The sequence below is a fragment of the Dama dama genome, chromosome 9, assembly GCF_033118175.1.
Source record: "Dama dama isolate Ldn47 chromosome 9, ASM3311817v1, whole genome shotgun sequence".
In the NCBI taxonomy this organism is placed as follows: domain Eukaryota; kingdom Metazoa; phylum Chordata; class Mammalia; order Artiodactyla; family Cervidae; genus Dama; species Dama dama.
The window spans coordinates 110,250,011-110,272,579 of NC_083689.1; the positions used below are offsets into that span (position 1 = coordinate 110,250,011).

General features: G+C 45.4%; 1 protein-coding gene across 2 annotated transcripts in view; it reads left to right on the plus strand.

The window, feature by feature from the left end:
• Positions 1-1,730: 1,730 nt before the first annotated feature.
• The window catches only part of CAMK4 (calcium/calmodulin dependent protein kinase IV), a 251,198-nt gene continuing 230,359 nt past the window's right edge, over positions 1,731-22,569 (plus strand). For both annotated transcript variants that reach the window (XM_061152135.1, XM_061152136.1), the window contains exon 1: positions 1,731-1,961. In XM_061152135.1, the coding sequence (XP_061008118.1) occupies positions 1,801-1,961 (161 nt within the window). In that variant the 5' untranslated portion in view covers positions 1,731-1,800. The remainder of the gene's footprint in view (positions 1,962-22,569) is intronic.

Here is a 22,569-nt window from a genome sequence, read left to right on the forward strand (position 1 = left end):
TATTGAAGCTGAAGCTCTGATACTTTGGCCACCTGATGCGAAGAGTTGACTCATTGGAAAAGACCCTGATGCTGGGAAAGATTGAGGGCAGGAGGAGAAGGGGATGACAGAGGATGAGATGGCTGGATGGCATCACCGACCTGATGAACAAGAGTTTGAGTAAACTCCGGGAGTTGTTGATGGACAGGGAGGCCTGGCGTGCTGCAATTCATGGGGTCACAAAGAGTCGGACACGACTGAGGGACTGAACTGAACTGAATTTGGTATTAATTGAATTTGTGTGAATCTACATGTACTTGCTGTTCTTTATGCCATTTGTAAACTGATCATATGCTGATCTTCATAAAATTATCTGTGAAGAATAGTTTCTGAATTTACTTTTTAATTTTCAATCAAATGATGAGTCACATTCCTGTCATTAATTAGATAGATTTTGGGGTTTTTGCTTGTTTTATTTTTGGTAGTTCACCAATATAGCACAAAAGCTCTTAAGAGTGATAAATTAGTCAGTAATAGAAGAAACTATTGGACCATGTTTACTGGTATAATCAGGAATGGAGACACTGAAAAGAGTTTAGTACATGTTGCGGGAAAGAAAAAAAAAGACTAATACGTGTGAAGTAAGATTAAATAAAGGGCTCAAAGTTATTTAGCCAGAAAGATGTGATGTAATGCCTTTATGTATACAAAGATTCATTACAGAATATAATGACTAGTTATTGTTCATCTCTGCTGAAATCTAAAAAGAAAAATGTTCAAGGGTAGAAATATTCAATGTAAATTTAACCAATACTTAGAACGATAGTCTGAAGGTTGATGGACAGACATTAGAAGACTTGTGATGGGACAGCTCTCTTGGGAAGAGGAAAGAGCTTTAAATATAGCAGTCTCCTCTGTCATGAATGATGCCAAGTCCCGCGTTATGGCAGAGGGCTGGACTAGTTGGCTTCCAGAGGCCCCTTCCAAACCTGGAATTCTCTGGTCACTTCTGCCGCTAGCCTTCAGAAGCTGGAGTCGGCCAGTCACAGAAGCCAGCTGCCCTTTCAGGAGCTCCAGCAGTGCCGAGGAGGCAGCGCGAGCAGCAGCTCTCCCCGCGGGAGATTTCGTCCAGAAGGAGTCAGGTCAGCGCGTCCCTTCCTCCGCCTTCCCGGCTCTGCGCGCCGCGGCTCCGGAGGCCCGGCGGCCGTGGGCCGGACACCCCAGCCACCGACACGCCCTCTGACGGGGGCAGGCGGGATGGCTGGTGCGCTGGCGCTGGTGGAGGGCCTCGCACCGGGCGGTTCGGGTGGCACCACCCCACCCGTCCCCGTGACGCCGCCCTGCAGGGCGCCGGCCCAGGTGCCCCCGGGCGCGCGGTCGCGCCCCTGCCCCCGGCCCCCGGCCCCGGCTCCCGCGGGGATGCTCTGGCCGGGGGGCTCACCCAGTCTCCCGCATCCGTACCCGCCCCGCGGGCTCCGCGCAGAGGAGGGAAAGCGGAGGGCTGGGGAGGCTGGGTGCTGGAGGAGGGAGCGCGGGGCGGCGCCGCTCCCGGCCACAGCCTCCGCCCCTCCCGCGGGCGGCTCGGCTCTCCTGCACCCTCTCCAGGTCTCTCGCGCCCCCGCACGCCTCCGAGCGCTGAGGGGAGCGCAGCCCGCGCGGAAGGGAGCGCAGTCCGCGCGGAGAGGCGCGCAGCTGCGCGGAGGGGCCGGCGGGGGCGCGCGCTTGCAGGGCGCCGCTCGCGCCGGCGCTCGCGGGCGGGGACGCGCGGGGGCTCCTCGCTCCGGCAAACGGCGGCGGCGCGAGCGGAGTCCCGCCGCGAAGATGCTCAAAGTCACGACGCCCTCGTGCTCCGCCTCGTCCTGCTCCTCGGTCACCGCCACCGTGGCCCCGGGGCCCGGGAGCCTGGTGCCGGATTACTGGGTCGACGGCTCCAACAGGGATGCTCTGGGCGATTTCTTCGAGGTGGAGTCGGAGCTGGGACGGTACGGCGGGGCGGCTCGAGGGGCTGGGGGCGGCGGGCTGGGGCGCTCGGACCTGGGGGAGCCGGGCATCCTGGGCGCCGGCTGGGGCTTCTGCCCGCGGCGCGCTTCGGGCGCTTGCCTTTTGCGGCTCCAGCTCCCCGGAATACCGGGGCCGGCCTCCCGGCCCTTGGGTTCTGCCGGCTCCTGGAGAGAGCTCGGGACCGTTCACGAGCGAGCCGGCGTCCCCGGGCGCGCCCAGGCCGGTGCAGCTGCGGGCGGCAGCCCGGGTCCTCCCCCACCGCCGCCTCGCCGGCTGCCGCCTCCGTGGGTGACAGCTTCACCGCACGTGGGCCCTGCTTGCCCAAGCGGCGTCTCTGCTCACGATTATAGCTTGCCAGAGGGTTCTGTCTGTCTAGTTATTTTTTGGGGATGAGGGGCGGAGGACGCCTCTCCAAATCTTGACAGAAATATTAGATTCAATTCTTCCTCCTTCCCCTCATCAAGCTCACCGAAGCAAGTGGCACTGGAGATTAAACTTAAACACCAGCTTCCCTGCAGAGTCTGCTCAGGAGTGAAGGGGGATGAATCATTTAAGGGAGTTGAAGGCAGAATAATGAACTAGTGTGGCTTTAAAGGAAAGGCAGTGGTAATTAGTGAGAAGAGTTCTGCTGCTCTGTGACGTGCTGGAGTGATTTGTTTAATTATGTATGCAGAAAACCATCGCCCTGGGGTTGCAGAAATGTCCCCCGTCCCTGCTTTGAAGATCCAAACAGGTAGTGGTCTTGCAATGTGAATGGTACCATATGTTCTTATATTTTTATCCGCTGAAAAATACTTTCCCCTGCCTTTTTCCTCCTTTCTGTTATTCATAGGTAGGGAGACCTCTTTTCAATATTCACTTTAGAATCAGACCCTTTATTATATGGAATCTAAAGATGTAATTTCAACCGTTAACAAGTTGAAGCTTCTATACTTAATATTTCTTTGCAAATGTCCTTTTTTCTTTCTTTCTTTTTATTTTGCTGAATAGAGTTAGCAGTCATTTTCTTTTCAGTGTCACTGGTGACCACAGTATGGGCTTCTGGGTGTCGGTCCTTAGTGGGACTGTGTAAGGGCCACTTCTCTCCGAATTGCCTCTACTGTTAATGGCTCACGAGTGCAGAGGTGTGTAAAAAGGGCAAAACTTCTGACTGAAATTTAGCAGTTGCCAGGCTCTGAAAAGGTTTCAGAATATTTGAGCATTGAATAATATGTAAAATCCTGCTTTGATCAAGCTTTTCAATGTTCATCTAAAGATCTGCTGTTGCATGCATTCCCTAGTAAGGCTGAAAATAAAACATCTCCTGTAAGGTTTGAAGCGTACATAATTCTATGATGAGCTGCAGTGGAACCCTGTAAACTTCAGATGAAAGTGATAACCTACTTAAAATTGGAGAGTGTCAGGAACTGCCACCCAGTAGAGGAAGCGCCTGATGGTGTAGAGACTGTCCCACCACCAGTCTGCCTGTCTTCTGAGTAACATGTACTTAGACGCCCCTCGTTCGCTCTGACTTACCGTCAGCACACATTGGCTGTGTGATTAAGGGTCGCAAACTTAACTCAGGAAACTTCCTTTTATGTAATGAATGGGAAAATACCAATTGTATACATATACAGAATGGTAGACTTCATAGGGAAAACCTAAGGAATTTGGAGTTTGTTATGTTTTTTAAAAAAGCTTGTTGTATTTTGCAGTAATTTTGGAGCACGAATATAAATCAGTTATATATGCTCAGACTATCACTCTGCTGTCGAGTCATTTGATTGCTATAAAAATCAGAGAATTAAAATATTTTGAGAAGAGGTTAAAAATGGTTCCTTCTATCCTCTTTCTCAGTATTCAAGTATATTAGGCAAGTTCTCTGTAGATGGCAGTATTGGTGAGGTGCATACGTACTCCATTTGGTTGAGACTGAGAAATACCGTCACTTCATGATCAGAATGTTTTGTTTCTTTGCATGCTTGCTTGTCTTTTTTGGCTCAGCATGAGTGCTTTTGGTTCCCTGACTGGGGATTGAACCAGCAGTGGAAAAGCAGACTCCTAACCACTGGGCCAACCAGGGAATTCCCAAAACTTATTTTTTTTTTCCAACAAAATAAACCTAAAACAAACAAAAAACTATGTTACAAACATAATTGCTAAGAATCTCTAAAGCCAGAGAATTCAACAGAATTATAATCGTAGGTATTGATTGAGTGATGAAAGTGTGCTTCCTTACCCCACTAGAATAAAGTTGAGGCTCGGTCAGTTGGTTTCCAGCCTTTCCTCTCTTTCCTCTCGGCCTTGGGCCACGTCTGCCTGCCAGTGGTGACGCTAAAGCCCAGACATTTAGTTCTTAGTGACACGGCTGTCATTAAGAGTAAGACAACAATGTCCCTGGTGCTGTGTGGGGCCGTTGTGGTTAGTTACAGGGTGTACACAGTTCCCTCCAGGCTAGTGTGGGTTTGTTAAGAGAGTAAGCCATTGCAGTTACCTGTTGTAAGCTGTGACTCCTGAATTCAAGACGATTGGACATATGACCATCAGGGCATCATACTTTGAGGCTGTATTTGGGGATTTCTGGGAACAAAATTCCCGTGGCTGTAACCACCTGGATTCCCTGTGTGGTGCTCACGCACCAACCCGCATGTAAACAGTCAGACCAGGGGAGATATGAGAGCTTTCCTTTTTCAGATTGCGAGTAAGTCAGGAACTGAAAGGTGTTGAGAGGAATTATTTAAGAGTTTCGGGTAAGCGAATTTGTTTTTCTAAAAACCACACTTGAAAATACTGCTGTGTTTATAAAATTTGTTTAAAAGTTCACGAAAACCAAGTTCACAACAAATTCAATTCTACTTAAGAAGATGAATTGGCCTTGGTCCCATTCAGGGCTCCATATCCTAGAGAGTGCTTGGTCCTTTGCCCAGTGATTTGAGAAACTGGTATTTTAAAGGTTTTTCCAAGGGAGAAGCAAGCTTCTCTGTGGCCAAGTTCCCATCTGGTGGTTTGGCAGACAGAGGGACAGAACTCGGCCTGGGCTGCTCTGAGGTTCGGGCTTCAGTTATTTCTCACCTTTTGTTTCTGTCTTTGGTATGAGATTGAAAGGATATTTGTCACAAAATCAGATGTGTGTCCCCCCACCATCCTGCAGCACACACACACAAGTTCAGAGAAGCAAATGAAAGATAATTAGGACAGAAGAATAAGAGTGTGAAAATCATATAATTAAAGTATTTTGGTGAAAGGTTAAAAAATCTACTTCTGTTTTCTTTTGAGTAGAAATTGATTTATTTGGAATCAAAACTTTTAAAACATTTTCATGCCAGTTCACTATAGTTTTTTCAGGCTAATGACTTTCAGTACCTGCTCACCCCCTCCTCTGACTTGGTTCACGATTTTTAAAAAACTCATATAGCAACCCCATGTAACTATAATTATATAGGGTCCCTTGCTGTGTGTACCCTTGCTTAGGAACCAAACAGATTTAGATAGTGAGTCAAATGTGTGTGTCAAATGGGGGGAAGTTTGATAACATAATGTTTATTCTTATTAGCAACCATGTACTTTGATATTTCCTATTCTATGCTGTTTGATTTTATCCTAGCTTCTTAAAAATATTGACTGAACCCATGTGATTTCACATCCCACCAGTAGGTTGTGACTCAGTTTTAAAAGGACTGTTTTAGGCCTAACTCTGTGTGTGCTGGATTAAAACAGGAGACAGTCCGTTTGAGAGGGCCTTGCAGACCAGTTGGTGACCCTGAGTCCTGTCTGATGGCGTGGCTCTGTAGAGAAAAATTCCACTGTGTTTATTTCCAGCATGATTGGGTCTCCCTTTTCAAACACTTTGGAAAAACTCTGATGTCTCTATAAGACGAGGGTGGAGTATCTCCTGGACTGACTGAGCGTTTCAGGAGGCTGGACCAGGAGCATCTTCACTGTGAAGCAGAGGAGTCCAGAGGCCTGAGCAGGGCTGTATTCCACTCAGTAACACGGAACTTTGTTCTCAGGCAATGGTCAGCAAATGCTTCCTGTAAGGGAACAGCAGAGTGTGCGTCTTCTAAGAGAACGGCTCCAGCCTGTGCTCCGGGCTAGGAAGGACTCAGACCCTCTTTTCCCTGCCCCTCCCCTGTTTGTCCACGCCCTTCCGGCCACTCTCCGCCGGGGCTCCTGAGTTCCCCGTCTTCCCTGACACTCGCCTGTAGGCCCCGCAGTGCCCGCGGGCCTCCGGCCACACTCGCTGCGCTGGGTTTCTTGAGCTCATGGGGATGCTGTGGTTTTTATTTTTTAATCTCACTAGGAATTTGAAGTGTGCCTGTTCAGTCGCTTTCTTGTTCTTGGTGCACCTGATTCTTTTCTCAGGCAGTGGACTCAGGAGCGAGGTGGGGTTGCAAGTGGGAGAATAGAAACGGGCTGCACACACTCTTTGCACCAACCTGACCGCCGGCTCCTGGAGGGCAGGGTCTGTAGGTCTGGCTGATTGACTGTTGTGTGTTCGTCGCCTGCCATAGTGTCAGTGCCCAGCAGGTGCTCAATAAACGATTTTGAAGAGAATGGATGAATGGTACAAAATGGGCTGGCACTGTGGGTCCTGATATGATCATCTCAGTTCTGGGGACCCCAAGGAAAGGACAATCTGGTGACCTGCTTATCTTCTCCCTGAAACATGTGCGACCGTGACCCTCGTCTCACGCAGCATTTGGCTTTCTTTCTTGGTGGTGTGAGTGTTGGTAACTGCCACCTCTGTAACTTTTCCTGTTCAGGATCCTGCTGCTTTGCTGTTGGCAGGCTGCTTTGTGACCGAACCGAGAAGGGTTCAGTCTCACCGTTACCATCATTTTACCACAGGCATGTCAGAGTTAGAGTCAAACCAGCTTGAAGTCAAAAGCATGAAATACCTCCAAGCTATGCCTGCTACTAAAGTTAATACATAGTAAATGCTAAATTTAGAAATACTGTCCTAAAGAACCTTTAAGTCAAGTGAAGATTATGATAGCGTCATTACTTTAAGAATACAATATTTTTCCTTGTTCAAATACTGTTGCAAGGGTAAAAATAACTTTTAATTTGGAAAAACAAAGCAAAACAAAACATGAAAAGACCCAGGTGCTGTCTGCTTCTAAGTTGCTCTGGTGAACTCTACTTGGAAAAAAAAAAGAGAAAGAACGAAAACACTAACCACAAAATAGCTTCAAAGACCTTTCTTGTAAACACTTACCCTCAGACACATCTGTGTGGATTATGTATTTGCAATAATAGTCTGAGAATAAAGTACTGAGTGGTAGCCAAGTGAACTGTTTGAGCTACTAACAGTTATATTGCTTTATGTTAATGATTTTATTTTTGCTAGCTTAAAAAGTAGTTCTCTTTGGACTCCCTTTCAGGAAAGCTAATGTATCTAATAAAAAATATTGAATTAAAAAATGTCAAGGTCAGGTTTATTCCGCAAAATATAGTATTTGAGTCAATGAAGCATATAATTCAAGTCAAAGAACTTTACATGAAATCGATAGCAGTTAGAATGAAGGTTTAACTGAAATGGTACTAATCTTTAATTATTTAAAAAAATCTATTTGATAATGTAGGGTCGTCTGAAAATTTCAGAGCTTCCATGGTTTAATTAGGAAATTAGATCTAACTATCGATGGCCTAGTATTAGCATATAAAGGACATGCTCCAGTGCAGTCTGTTTTTAAAATTCTAATTGCTGACGGAGGGCAGCGGCTGTTTGGGCGATGTAAGATAATGAAGGGTGGGGTGGGAGATTTTCCTCAGCAATCTTATCGGTGACAAAGATCAAACAAGGACAGCTGCTGCACAGAGGACGATTCATAACTGTGGGCAGAGGGTAGGACGTGTTCAGCTTGCTCTTTTTCTCAGAGCAGTTTCTCAGCCTTGGCACTGTAGAGATTTGGGGCCAGATAACTCTTTGTTGTGGGGCTGTTCTGTGCATTGTGAGATGTTTAGCAGTATCCCTGGCCTTGACCCACTAGTTGCAGGTAGCTCCCCTACCCTCCCCCCCAGTTGTGACTCCCAAACATGTCTGTGTGTGTGTTTGTGTGTGTGTGTGCTCAGTCGTGTCTGACTCTTTGTGACCCGATAGACTGTAGCCCGCCAGACAGGGAAGAATAGTGGAGTGGGTTGCCATTTTCTACTCCAAAAAAATGTCTCTAGACATTATCAAATGTCGCCTCCTCTTCTTTTGAGGACCCCTCGTCTTTTGCATGATTTTCTTTTAGTGATGTAAATAGTTAACAAGGAGTTTGATGGATTAAAGTCATTTGGCTTTATTGATTATCTGCTACAATCAAATGTTTCTTCCATTTTATGTAATACCATTGATTTCTGTTGTATATGCATAACCCCTGTGCTATAATTTGCTTAATATTTTTGTTTAAATCACCTCATTTTTGTTAACCTAAATTTATCATAGAAAAAGCAAGAGAGTTCCAGAAAAACGTCTACTTCTGCTTTATTGACTATGCCAAAGCCTTTGGCTGTGTGGATGACAATAAACTGTGGAAAATTCTGAGAGATGGGAATACCAGACCACTTGACCTGCCTCTTGAGAAACCTGTGTGCAGGTCAGGAAGCAACAGTTAGAACTGGACATGGAACAACAGACTGGTTCCAAACAGGAAAAGGAGCACGTCAAGGCTGTATATTGTCACCATGCTTATTTAACTTATATAAAGAGTACATCATGAGAAATGCTGGGCTGGAAGAAGCACAAGCTGGAATCAAGATTGGCGGGAGAAATATCAATAACCTCAGATATGCAGATGACACCACCCTTATGGCAGAAAGTGAAGAGGAACTAAAGAGCCTCTTTTTGAAAGTGAAAGAGGAGAGTGAAAAAGTTGGCTTAAAGCTCAACATTCAGAAAACTAAGATCATGGCCTCTGGTCCCATCACCTCATGGGAAATAGATGGGGAGACAGTGGAAACAGTGTCAGACTTTATTTTTGGGGCTCCAAAATGACTGCAGATGGTGACTGCAGCCATGAAATTAAAAGACACTTACTCCTTGGAAGGAAACTTATGAGCAACCTTGATAGCATATTAAAAAGCAGAGACATTACTTTGCCAACAAAGGTCCATTTGGTCAAGGCTATGGTTTTTCCAGTGGTCATATATGAATGTGAGAGTTGGACTGTGAAGAAAGCTGAGTGCCGAAGAATTGATGGTTTTGAACTGTGGTGTTGGAGAAGACTCTTGAGAGTCCCTTGGACTGCAAGGAGATCCAACCAGTCCATCCTAAAGGGGATCAGTCCTGAGTGTTCATTAGAAGGACTGATGTTGAAGCTGAAACTCCAATACTTTGGCCATCTGATGAGAAGAGCTGACTCATTGGAAAAGACCCTGATGCTGGGAGGGATTGGGAGCAGGAGGAAAAGGGGATGACAGAGGATGAGATGGTTTAATGGCATCACCGACTCGATGGACATGAGTTTGAGTAAACTCTGGGAGTTGTTGATGGACAGGGAGGCCTGGCATGCTGCTATTCATGGGGTCGCAGAGAGTCAGATACGACTGAGCGACTGAACTGAATTGCAATTTACTGACTGAGATTACTAATTTTCATTAAATTGAAAACCAGTATTCATGCCATAAATAGAAGCAATAAGAACGAAGCATTTTTGCTAAATTGTGGCAGAAATGTTTGTCTCCAGAAGGCTCCAGGCCTAGAATCGTTTTTCTCTTTGTTAAAAAGGGAGATTATCAAAGATTAGAGAGTTTAAACCATAGTAGCACAAATTGAGGTTTTCTTCTTGATGTAATCAGAAAGATTGAGAATAATTGAAAAGAGAATGATGTCATTTTTTGATTTATTATTGTTGAATACCATTTCTTCATGGCACTTGAAGTCCTCTCTGTTATAAGTCTGATCTTTTGAATATTATGAACTGGACACTTTATGGTGTGTGGAGGGGTGGGGACAGGGTGTGGACAGGGAAGAGGTTAGAGTATGAATGGATGTGATAAATAAAACCCTGCTTGTCATCCACATGTACAGTTTACTGATAAGGCGAGATAAACAAATAAGACTAATACAAGATGGAGGGGCTTCTCAGGTGGTGCTAGTGGTAAAGAATCTGTCTGTGCCAATGCAGGAGACGTGAGTCGCGGGTTCGATCTCCGGATCAGGAAGATCCCCTGAAGGAGGGCACAGTAACTCACTCCAGTATTCTTACTTGGAGAATCCCATGGACAGAAGAGCCTGGCGGGCTAGTCTATAGAGTCACGAAGAGTTGGACATGACTGAAGTGACTTAGCAGCATGCACACCAGATAGAGATAATGAGAATTACAGCAGTCTTCACAACGAAGTGATAATTCTGACTGGGAAGATTGAGGTGTCTTCTTCAGGAAGGGTGGATCTTGAAATCTGGGAGGATTTTAACGAGGTAGATCTTTGGTAAAGAGTATCCCAGGTGGAAATTACATTCTAAAAAAAGGCAAAACCTGGCAGACAAATGTGGGGTATACAATTTATCTTGCAAATTTTATAAAGTATGAATATTGTAATGAGAAATAAGGTTAGAAGGGTAAGTTGATATCAGAACAAAGAAAGCCTGTGAAAAAAATGACTGAGTTTGTATCAGCTGAAAACCCAAATTATACTTAAAATAGAAAGTAACCATTATGAGAGCAAAAGGTGGCTATAGAAGCAGCTGCATTGGGGGTAAAGATGTGGAACTCAGCATTTGCCTCTAACTCTTAATGCAGATAAGTGAGGGGGGTGGGTAAGAGAGAATTTACCATGTTGGTTTTAAAAAACAAACAAACCATCCCTCGCTCCATGGATAGAATAAGAAAGGGGAAGTGTGGGATTGAGGGGATTAAGATCAGTTTCCTGTACTGGGTACAGAGCCTGGAAAGGGACAGATGGAACTGCTTTAGGTTTTGAGGGTCACAGGTCTCTCTGGCAACTCTCAACCCTGATAATTGAGTGAAATCAGCCATAGACAACACAGAAACCAATGCACATGGCTGTGTTCCAATGAAACTTTATTAATGACAGTGCAATTTCAATTTCATATAATTTTCACGTCACTTAATATTATTCTTCTTTTGATTTTTAAAAACCATTTTAAAATGTAAAAACTATTCTTCAGTTGAAGACTGTTCAAAAATAAGTGGCTTCAATCTTAGGCCCTTAGCTTGTGGTTTGCTGACCCGAGACCTAGATCAGTCAAGGTAAACTTCTGCTCCTCCTCACATACATGAAAATTTCAGATGAAAATGACATCAAAGCTTCATTTATTCAAGAGACTACCTTTAATCTCCCTTTTACTTGGGACATGTCAACCTGATAGTGTTTTTAGTGGGCACGGTCTTTAAATGTATTCTCATCCTTTTTTTTTTCTTCATCCTTTTTCTATATCTGTTGAAACTAAATCAGTTGCAGTTCTTACATGTATAGTACGTTGGTTAGTTTCATTCATCATTCTTGCTTTTGAAAATGAAGTAACTTTACTTGAAGGGTGTACTTTAAGCTAAATTTCCACATCATGATCAGCATTCACATTCAAAGATTACTGGAGGGTTATTTATTTTGTATATAATAATTAAATCAGTTTCAATTGATCATTCTCTTATATTTGAAATGATAGACTTTACAGAAGTAATATGCTAAATAATCTATTTGCTTCTAATTAGTTTTTGTTCATTTTTCTGTTTACTAATATATTATCTGCATGTTGAATGATCCTTCTGTATGCCATGCACATATCACAGGTGGACTAACTAAGGTCCTCTGAGACTGTTTTAAGCATTTTAAAAAAAAAAATAAATTTTTTTCGTTTAAATAGACTTTAGAACTAAAGTAAAGCAGTCACTCATATCTTAACTAAAGCAGAGGTCTCCAAAGTGGGATATTCATATCCAGGGGGTGAATAATATATTGGGATGCTAAAGGAATGTAGAAGAGAATCTATTTTTATTTATTTTTCTAATTTTTGTGTTTTATAAATGTTTTGAAAAGAATATCACATATTGGTTCAGTGGCACATGTGTTGAATTTATAGGTACATAAGTATACACAGTTTGGGAGCATGTGCTCAAAATATTTTGTTGGACAATTACTGGATCAAAGAATAGTAGTTTTAAGTGGCTGTTGAGTAAGTTTTTCACTTATATTTAAATACTAACATTTTACTTTATGAACATTATTTTAAAGCAAATATATAGATCAAAATGCAAACAAGAAATCATATTACAAGGTGTGACTTTGTGCAGAAAGGGGAAGTGGACTCATATGTGCACTTGTTATGCATTTTAAGACTACCTGATGAAAGGTTATGATAAGAGCTTAACTGCCATTATAACCAAAAAAAAGTCATATAGCAAAAAAAAAAAAAAAGGAATACAGTTTGCCCATCAAGCAGAGGGTTAAATGAATTTTGGTTTTGGTATTTGTTTTTTTTGTGTGTGTGTGGTTGAACCCAGAATTCATAAGCAAGAATGTCAGTTTCAAAATACCTAACTTCATGGTAAATTTTGTCAATTGCTGGCTTAGGCTATTGACTGAATTTTCCTAGTGTTTGATGGTCAGGGCTTGAAGAGTTGTGGGCATTCATGCCAGGATGCTGAGTTTAACTTGGTTAACAAATGCATTGTCATCAGTTAATTACTTTTTAAGTCATGCTTCAGGGTGATATGGTTGAAAAATTCACCAGGTGCAAAAAAAAAAAAAAAAAAAAATTTTTTTTAAATAGCTGGACTTGAGACAACATTCTGATTAGAATGAGCTGCTAAAAAAGCAATGCATATAACGTGTTCTTCACCATTTTCTTTACTGGTTTGTGGTAGCATTTTTGTTAAAACCATACTTTCTTTAATTTATATCATGGAGAGTATTTGACTAACATTATAAGCTAGAACAGAGAAGAGTAGGGGATTGCAAATCTTTTGTTATGTTCACACGTTTGTTGTGACTGTAATGCAGTATTTGAATGATATTTTCCCTCTTTCAGTCTTCATGGACTGTTTAGTAGGGACTTTGCTTGCATTTTCCCTCTCATTGTACTGTATCTTATACTTTTTAGCTTGGTCTGCTTTACTTCTTGTACTGTCCTGAAGGGACAGTTAGTTAGTGACCCTAACTTAGTAAATGACAACTTTCCATGTGGGACTTTCATGTACAAAGTTGTTCTTTAGTTGTAACAGGTAGTCAGTCCAAGTGTTATCTTTAACAGGATATAAATGCACTGCTACCTCTTCATTCAAGTGAATCTTATTGCTTCAGAGCTCCCTGTTAGGACAGCTAGTGAGAAAATAAGATATGTTATTAAGTGTATCCAAATTCAAGCTCTGTAATTCAGTAAATTAGCCTGGCCTGGAGTGTTCAGTCCTTACAGGCTCTGAAGTTTTCTTTGTGACTGGAAACATTTTTAGTGGTTCCCACTCCAGTGCTCTTGCCTGGAAAATCCCATGGACAAAGGAGCCTGGTGGGCTACAGTCCATGGGGTCGCAAAGAGTAGGACACGACTGAGAGACTAAACTTTGTGTTTTTATAGGACTGTGAGTCCTTCCTCTCCCTTTTCCTTCTGTGTGAACACATAAGGTAACAAAAATGTTCAATGAAGTTAACTTGTGAGTTCCAAGTGTAACCTGTTTCTTGAAGCAGTTTAGTTCAGTTCAGTCACTCAGTTGTGTCCAACTCTTTGCGACCCCAGGGACTGCAGCACGCCAGGCCTCCCTGCCCATCACCAACTCCTGGAGTTTACTCAAACTCATCTCCACGGAGTCGTTGATGCCATCCAACTATCTCATCTTCTCTCTTCCCCTTCTCCTCCTGCCTTCAATGTTTCCCAGCATCAGGGTCTTTTCAACAGAGTCAGCTCTTCACATCAGGTGGCCAAAGTATTGGAGTTTCAGCTTCAACATCAGTCCTTCTAATGAATATTCAACTGGTTGGATCTCCTCGCAGTCCAAGGGACTCTCAAGAGTCTTCTCTAACACCACAGTTCAAAAGCATCAATTCTTCGGCGCTCAGCTTTCTTTCTAGTCCAACTCTCACATCCATACGTGACTACTGGAAAAACCATAGCCTTGACTAGACGGACCTTTGTTGACAAGTAATGTCCCTGCTTTTTAATATGCTGTCTAGATTGGTCATAGCTTTCCTTCCAAGGAGTAAGCGTCTTTAATTTCACGGCTGCAATCACCATCTGCAGTTTAAACATGTGATAATAAACAGAGACGGGCATGTGTATGGGTGCCACCTTAGCAGAGTAGGAATCTGAGCACATCCTCCGGGTAATTCACAGCACGCCGTGCGGTTGTGTCGGGCCTCCAGGTGCTGAGAAGGTGGCGTGTCCAGGCCGAGCGGGGCGCCCAGGGCGGGTGAGGTTCAGGCGCAGGCGGGGGGCAGCGGGGGCCAATGCCCGCTTGGGCCCCGGGGATGGAGGCCACACCATCAGGCGGCCTCAGCCAGGGGACAGCGGGCCAGACAGGCACTCGGGGCCGGCTAAGGCGGGGGCAGCAGGCAGGGCGTCCCGGACGGCGGAGCCCGGCGGCGTGAGGAGGCCGGGAGCCCGAGGCGGGGGCTGAGCGCGGGGTGAGGAGGCCATGGAGACTGAGGCGGGCGCTGAGGCGGGGTGAGGAGGCCGTGGAGACTGAGGCGGGCGCTGAGCGCGGGTGAGGAGGCCGCGGAGACTGAGGCGGGCGCTGGGCGCGGGTGAGGAGGCCGCGGAGACTGAGGCGGGCGCTGGGCGCGGTTGAGGAGGCCGTGGAGACTGAGGCGGGCGCTGGGCGCGGGGTGAGGAGGCCGCGGAGACTGAGGCGGGCGCTGGGCGCGGGGTGAGGAGGCCGCGGAGTCTGAGGCGGGCGCTGGGCGCGGTTGAGGAGGCCGTGGAGACTGAGGCGGGCGCTGGGCGCGGTTGAGGAGGCCGTGGAGACTGAGGCGGGCGCTGGGCGCGGGGTGAGGAGGCCGCGGAGACTGAGGCGGGCGCTGGGCGCGGGGTGAGGAGGCCGCGGAGTCTGAGGCGGGCGCTGGGCGCGGTTGAGGAGGCCGCGGAGTCTGAGGCGGGCGCTGAGCGCGGGGTGAGGAGGCCGCGGAGACTGAGGCGGGCGCTGGGCGCGGTTGAGGAGGCCGCGGAGTCTGAGGCGGGCGCTGAGCGCAGGGTGAGGAGGCCGCGGAGACTGAGGCGGGCGCTGAGCGCGGGGTGGGGAGGCCGCGGAGACTGAGGCGGGCCCTGAGCGCGGGGTGAGGAAGCCGCGGAGTCTGAGGCGGGCGCTGAGCGCCGGGTGAGGAGGCCGCGGTCGCGGCGTGAGGAGGCCAGATCCCGGGGCGGTGAGGAGGGACGCAGGGAGCGCGGCGCTGCGCGGGGCGCGTCTCCCGCGTCTGGGCCTGGCCCTCACTGGGCCTCCGTGTGAAGTGAAGATCGGCGGTGCATCCGCCTCGAGGTGGCCGTGGGGATGGAAGGCGGTCACGTGTGCAGACACCTCACTGCACGGTTGGCGCTTAAGCTCAGAATCACCCCCAGGTGGAGCAGAAGGTGGGAGGGCGCGAGGAGGGTTCCAGTGAGGCAGCTGTGAAGCGCCCTCGTCAGCGTGCTCGGCTCCCCAGCAGTGTGACCCTAGCTTGTCGGCTTGGTTCCTTACTCCCCGCCACTTCTAATTACCACCGCGGGCTGTTTTCACTTGGTGTTGCGATTTTTTTTTTTTTTTTAATGTGCATTGTTAATTATTTCACTAATACAAGGTGATCATCTCGTCACCGGAGCCAATTTTTCAGATGAGGAGCGAGCCTGAAGCGCAGAGGGGGAAGTGGCTGGATTCAGGACAGGGTCGTGACCGCCGTGCTCTTGTCTTGCCTGCCGTCCTCCGGGGACCCTTCATGGGCCTCAGATCTCCGGGGGTTATGCGTGAAACTCCCCTGGCCTGAAATGCCCTTCTGATTCCTTCAGGAGACTCCCCCTGTCCCCTCCTGCCTTCCCACTCTCATACCGCGTCATCCATTTATTGTCTTCCAGGGAAATGCTTTCCATCTTCACCACCACAGCATCTGCTCCTCAGAGGAGCCCTGAATCTCATCCATCTTTCATGCCTACTACTAAGCCCCTTCGCCAGCTTACTAGCGGCCTCCCATACGTGCTTAGTAAGTGTTGGTGCAGAGGAAGTGAATGAAGAAATACTTGAGGAATTAGATGAATATCTTCAGGAAAACAAATGCACTCTTAAATCTCTCTTCCTTCAAGATGTTTCCCTACACAGATCCTTTGCTAAACCAGCACACTGAAATTACTGATTCAGTGTCTTTGCCCCTCTCTTTAGTGTGAGCCTCTGTGGGCCAGACCTCGGTCCTGTCTCCTTGTTCACTCCTGTGTCCTCAGACCAATTGCAATGCCTGGTATAGTGAGCACTCATTAAATATTTGTTGAGTTAGTCATACCAGCAGGGCCTCTGCAATTCAAAGTCCTCTGTAACATTCTGGGCTCCAGTCTGTTATCAGGCTGCTCTGTCTTAAAGGACCTTCTGGTGGCTCAGTGGTAAGTATCCTTCTGCATTGCAGGAGATCTGAGTTCGACTCCTGGGTTGGGAAGATCCCCTAGAGACAGAAATGGCAACGCACTCCAGTATTCTTGCCTGGGAAATTCCATGGGCAGAGGAGCCTGGCAGGCTACAGTCCATGGGGTTGTAAAAGAGTAGGAAATGACTTAGCGACTATCCAACAACCATCTCTAAATGATTGGGGATAATGTGACCTTCTGTGTTTAGGTCATCTACCTCAAAGTTACCTTCTAGCCACAAGCATCTGTACATATGTGTTTTCTTCCAGTTTATTATCAATCAATCTCCAGATGGTTGCCTTAGTTCTTTACTGTGTTTTCAGGAGACAGCACAGCTTTTGGAGTAAGTAGGGCTCTAAGCTCCAAAGGCTTTATAAATGTGTTGGAAGATCTTGAATAATTTTTTCTTATTTTGTGCTTTTTAAATGCTTCATCTCATTTTAGAGACATATACTCATTGTTAGTTACTTCTTTTAGTGGAAGTAAAAATGGTGAAAGGGGATCATTTAAAATTATTTAAATTTAAAAGTAATGAAGAAATAGCTGCTTTGAAAAGGCTTGACTCATGACCCATTTGTGGCTGTGTAAGCAAGTAGTGATGTCCTGATGTCCTGGGCCGTAGTCCTGTATGCAGGTCCTGCCTGCCCGAGGAGGGAGGGAGAGTTAAGGAGACGTCAGGCAGGAGAGTGGGAGCGGTCCGTCCTGTGTCGGGCTTTTTTTGCGGTTCTTATGTAAAAAACATCTGTTGGGATGTCTAATTCTTATAAAAAAACTCACCCCTTGACTTAACTTCTAAGTAGGGTCATTAACTTCACAGTCATGATTTTTATGCTCTGTCAAAAGAAGTATTCTGAAATGTTTGTCCTCATTTTGTGTTTGATGACAGAGGGGGGTGGTATCGTGAAAGAAAGACTCTGGGGGGAAGGAAGGAAGGTCACTGTTTGCTGAGGACTTCGTCTTGTTTCCTGAGCTGGCTGCACCTCAGCCCACAAGCACCTCCTTGTTCCTGTTGTCCCACCAGAGCCCAGGTCCACCTCATTTTCCTTGTATCTTCCTTGTGATGGCCTGGTGCTTGTGTCCCCACTATGGATCTCGTGTTGGAAGTCCTCGTCCCCATTGTGATGATGTTTGGTGGAGGGCCCTCGTGATCTGATCTGTGCTCTCACAAGAAGAGAGATTGGAAAGCGTGCTTTCGCTTTCTGCTGCATGAAGACACAGCGAGAAGTCAGCTGTTGGCAAGCCAAGATGCAAACTCTCACCAGAATCCAACTATGCTGGCCCTGATCTTAAACTTCCAGCCTCCAGACCCATGAAAAATAACTGTCTGGTTTAAGTCACCCAGTCTGCTGTGCTGTGGCAGGTAAGGCAGCTGAGCCTGCCAGAATCCCCATATGCCCCTTTTCTCCACTTTGACACCCTTCCGACTTTGGTCACAAACCTCAGAATCAGCGTGCTGTGTCTCAGGAGCCAACCTGAGTTAATCTAGGTTAGTGGGGCATGTGTAGCTGGGGGAGAGTGTTGCGCTTTTCCTTTTTCAGATGCCCAGCATTGTTCCTTTCCCAGGTGTTGGGGACTGAGGCTGACTTGGGGACTGAGCAGTTCCGAGGCAGACTTCACGGGGAGGTGATGGAGCTTCGGCTCCATCTAGGAGCTGCCTCAGGCACCACCCCGTGGTATCTGCGCTGCGTCCGTGTCCATACCTGTGGGCTTTCCAGGTGCCCACGCCCACCAGCTCCCGGCGCTTTGTTTCCTTAGCAGCTGGCACGGGAGTTTTTTTTGTGAACTAGAGGCTCAGCTATTAAAACATAAAACTTGGCACTTCTTGAATATCATATGTTTCCATCAGGACTTGGACCTGGGACAGCTCATGTGGTCACTTACACACCTTTCTCAGGACTGAGAACCCAGTGTTCCTCTGACTTCTGACCACACTTTCACCTGCTGGTTCCAAGTGCACTTTCCATCCTGGAAAATCCTGTTAATGCTTTTGATTTGTTGAGCACCAGTTTATTAACATTTACTTACTCTTTGTTGTTGTTCTTCAGTCGCCAGTTTGTGACCCCCGGGATTGCAGCACACCATGCTTCCCTGTCCTCCACTGTCTCCCGGAGTTTGCCCAAGTTCGTGTTCTCAAATCAGTGATGCCATCCAACCATCTGGTCCTCTGTCACCTCCTTCTCCCAAAGCCCTCAATGTTTCCCAGCATCAGGGTCGTTTCCAATGAGTCGGTTCTTTGCATCAGGTGGCCAGAGTATTAGAGGTTCAGCTTCAGCATCAGTCCTTCCAGAGAGTATTCAGGGTTGATTTCCTTTAAGACTGACTGATCTTACTGAGTTTATAAACTTGGTCAGTGTTTCTTCAACACTAGATTCCCTTCTCTGATAGTTGGTGTCAATTTTATATCTTAAACTGTTAATTTTTAAGAATCAAGTTCACATTACTTTCGCTAGTGAGAAGCTCACATATAATGTAGAGTCATGGAGTAGACACTACATGACTTCGTATGAGCTTGAGGTGATCCAAGAAAGATCTTAATAATTGTAAATAACTGCTGTCCTTTTGTATTTCACATATTGAAAATAATGTGTGGTATAACCTTAAGGTTTTCAATATCTGCAGACAAAAAGATGGTTGAGGGAGATAGTTTAAAATAACTGCTATAGATAGGTCTTTCTGTATAATTTTTACAGTTTGCTTTTCTTATAAGAGGAGCATTAAAATTAGAAAATATTAATCATTTTGTAGCTTTGAGATATTATTTGCACCAACTTTGTCACATATTCATTTAGTTCAGTTCAGTCGCTCAGTCATGTCCGACTCTGCGACCCCATGAATAGCAGCACACCAGGCCTCCCTGTCCAACACCAGCTCCCGGAGTTTACCCAGTCGGTGATGCCATCCAACCATCTCATCTTCTGTTGTCCCCTTCTCCTCCTACCCTCAATCTTTCCCAGCATCAGGGTCTTTTCAACAGAGTCAGCTCTTCACATCAGGTGGCCAAAGTATTGGAGTTTCAGCTTCAACATCAGTCCTTCCAGTGAACACTCAGGACTGATCTTTAGGATGGACTGGTTGGATCTCCTTGCAGTCCAAAGGACTCTCAAGAGTCTTCTCCAACACCACAGTTCAAAAGCATCAATTCTTCGGCGCTCAGCTTTCTCTATAGTCCAGCTCTCACATCCATACATGACCACTGGAAAAACCATAGCCTTGACTAGAGGGACTTTTGTTGACAAAGTAATGTCTCTGCTTTTCAATATGCTATATAGATTGGTCATAACCTTTTCTTGCAAGGAGTAAGCGTCTTTTAATTTCATGGCTGCAATCACCATCTGCAGTGATTTGGGAGCCCAGAAAAATAAAGTCAGCCATGGTTTCCACTGTTTCCCCATCTATTTCCCATGAAGTGATGGGACCGGATGCCGTGATCTTAGTTTTCTGAATGTTCAGCTTTAAGCCAACTTTTTCACTCTCCTCTTTCACTTTCATCAAGAGGCTCTTTAGTTCCTCTTCACTTTAATTTTTCATTAAGAATAATGCATTCTTCTCTGGAAAGTTAAATAACTGGACCCAGAATCACTGCAACTTGACTGTGATTCAGAAATAAAAAGGAGAGTCCTAGAAAGCATTTAAGGATATTAAAAAAAAAAAAAAAAAACACAGATGTAGTAGGAACTGCTTTAAAGCAGGCTATAATCTGTGCACACTGATAAAAGCATATCATATAGAAGAGACCTTGTATTAACAGGGATGTCAGTATAGACTATATGTAACAACATATTTCTGTAACTTGGTATCTAACTAGTAAAATGAAGTTTGACTTTTGGTTGCATCCTATATTTCTTTAGTAGCTTCTGTTAATTGTCTTAGTCTCTTCTGGTGAAGGGATTTCTTTGAAACCCGTAAGAAAACAAATTAATAAACTTTGAGGAATGTGTTAATAAGATACATATGGCAAGGAAAGTGAGGGGGGAGTAGAGACTGGATGACTTAGGCGATGTCTTACTGTCATTCAGGTAAGGAATATTAATTCTGGAATTGCTCTCTGTAAAAGAGAAAGTGACTGGATCTGCACTGATTGGATATTGCAGTCTTTTGAAATGTCTTTGGATTCCAGCATTCTGTAAAGAAGCTGGTTATAGGCTGACTCTGAAGGGAATAGCATGGCTGCAGGCCGTATAAAGTGAACCCATGACTCCAGTAAATATTAATAGAACCACTATTAATCTGGTGGTGTAAACATACTAATACATTCCAACTCTGGTTACTTATTAGCTGTCTATTGTTAATTTATTTTAAAAACTGCGATGAGCTTCACTTTCTTCATCTGTAGAATGAAAATACTAGTGCCTTTCTCAAAGGATTATTGCAAAGGCTTTAAGACAAGTTATGTGGCCATATTAAGCAAAAAAAGCTGTGCACACACTGCATGAAACTTTTTATTTGAATAGTAATTTTTTTTTTTTTATTAACCCCAGACTGTGTTTGGTTTCATCAACTTTTCCGTTAATGTCCTCCCTCTCTTCTGGCTAGTCCAGGCAGCTACATTGCGTTTGTTGTCATGTTTCCTTGCTTTCTTGGATACATGACAGTTTCTCAGTCTTTCCTTGTTTCTTGTGACCCTAACAGTCTTGAGGAGTACTGGACAGGTGTCCTGTAGAGTGCCTTTTCATTTGGGTTTGCCTGTCGTTTTTCCACATGATTAAACGGAGTCGTGAGTTTTGGGAAGGAATACCATAGAGATGAAGGGCCCTTCTCGTCAAGTATTATCAGGTGTACCCAAAGCTGCCTGACGTGTGGTGATTTTAACCTTCAGCACTTGGTGAGGGTGCTGTCCCGGATTTCTTTGCTGTTTGGTTGCTACTTATCTCTTCCCCTACTTTGCCTAGTCTTTGGAACCGAGTTGCTAAAGCTAAATCTCACCAACTCTTGGAAGGGAGGGTGACTAAACTCCACCTCTTGGAGGGAGGAATATCTACATATTAAATTATTTGTATTTCTTCTGTAAAGAAGATTTGTTAGGTATTATTTATTACTAATAAATTCGTATATGTATATAAGATGACTGAAAATCTTAAATCACTTTCCAAAACTTGTTTAAAAATATGCTGCCACCATAAACCACACAATTAGGAATGTACTAGACAGTGAGAAACTGAATCTGATGGAAGCTGTTTCTGAAATCTTATGCTTAAGACAGTGGCGAGCACTGGAGATGTGGGTTCAAGGGGAAGGCGTGAAGTCAGAAATCCTCTCTTGTTTTGATAGAAGCAGATAGGCTCGAGATAACAGTTGGTATCTGTATGTGTCTCCTAGGTGCATAATTCATAGTAGGAGTGCCTCTCACTTCAGATGACCTGCCGAACTCTCCACTGGAGGACCATTTAGGTGTCTATGCAGGCTGTTCAACCTGACTCTCTTCCCTTCACTTCCAGCCAACAGCCACCAGCAAACCTGCTCCCCTGTTTGTATACTTCATCTCAGTAAATGTTACCACGTCCACCTTGGCTTCCTGCAGAGGATCGTGGGAGATACTCTGGATTTTTCCTTCATCCCTGGTTATAAGACATAATCTTTCACCTAACAGATATATGATTCTGGGAAATCACTTATCCATTCAGAGTCTCAGAAGAGGTATAATAAGCTCATAAGTTTTTTATGAGGATTCAGTGAGATCATGCATGGTAAAGTTCTTGGCATGATATATATTGTACACATTCGATGAAGGTCATTGGATGTGACATTTCTTAAATATATTTTAAATCAGGGATCCTGTAATTGGCCACTGGTCCTTTTAGTTCTATAAATTAGAGACTCTTTCCTAGAGTGTTACCCGGATATCTTAAATATTGTCTCTACTCCCATCCATTTCCCTCTCTGCTTGGAAGGTGACCTCTCATAGACTAGTAGATTATGCCACTCCCCTGCTGAGACTCCTTTCTGGTCTTCCATGCCGTCCAGGATGTGGAGCCTTTCCCCATGAGCCGTGGGTCTTTTCGAAGCAGCTCTGGTTGCTTTCCTGTCTTGGCTGCACTAAGTTGCCTTCTCACCCTGGGTCCCTGCGCAGCAGCTGCTGTTCCTCGTGCGTTGAC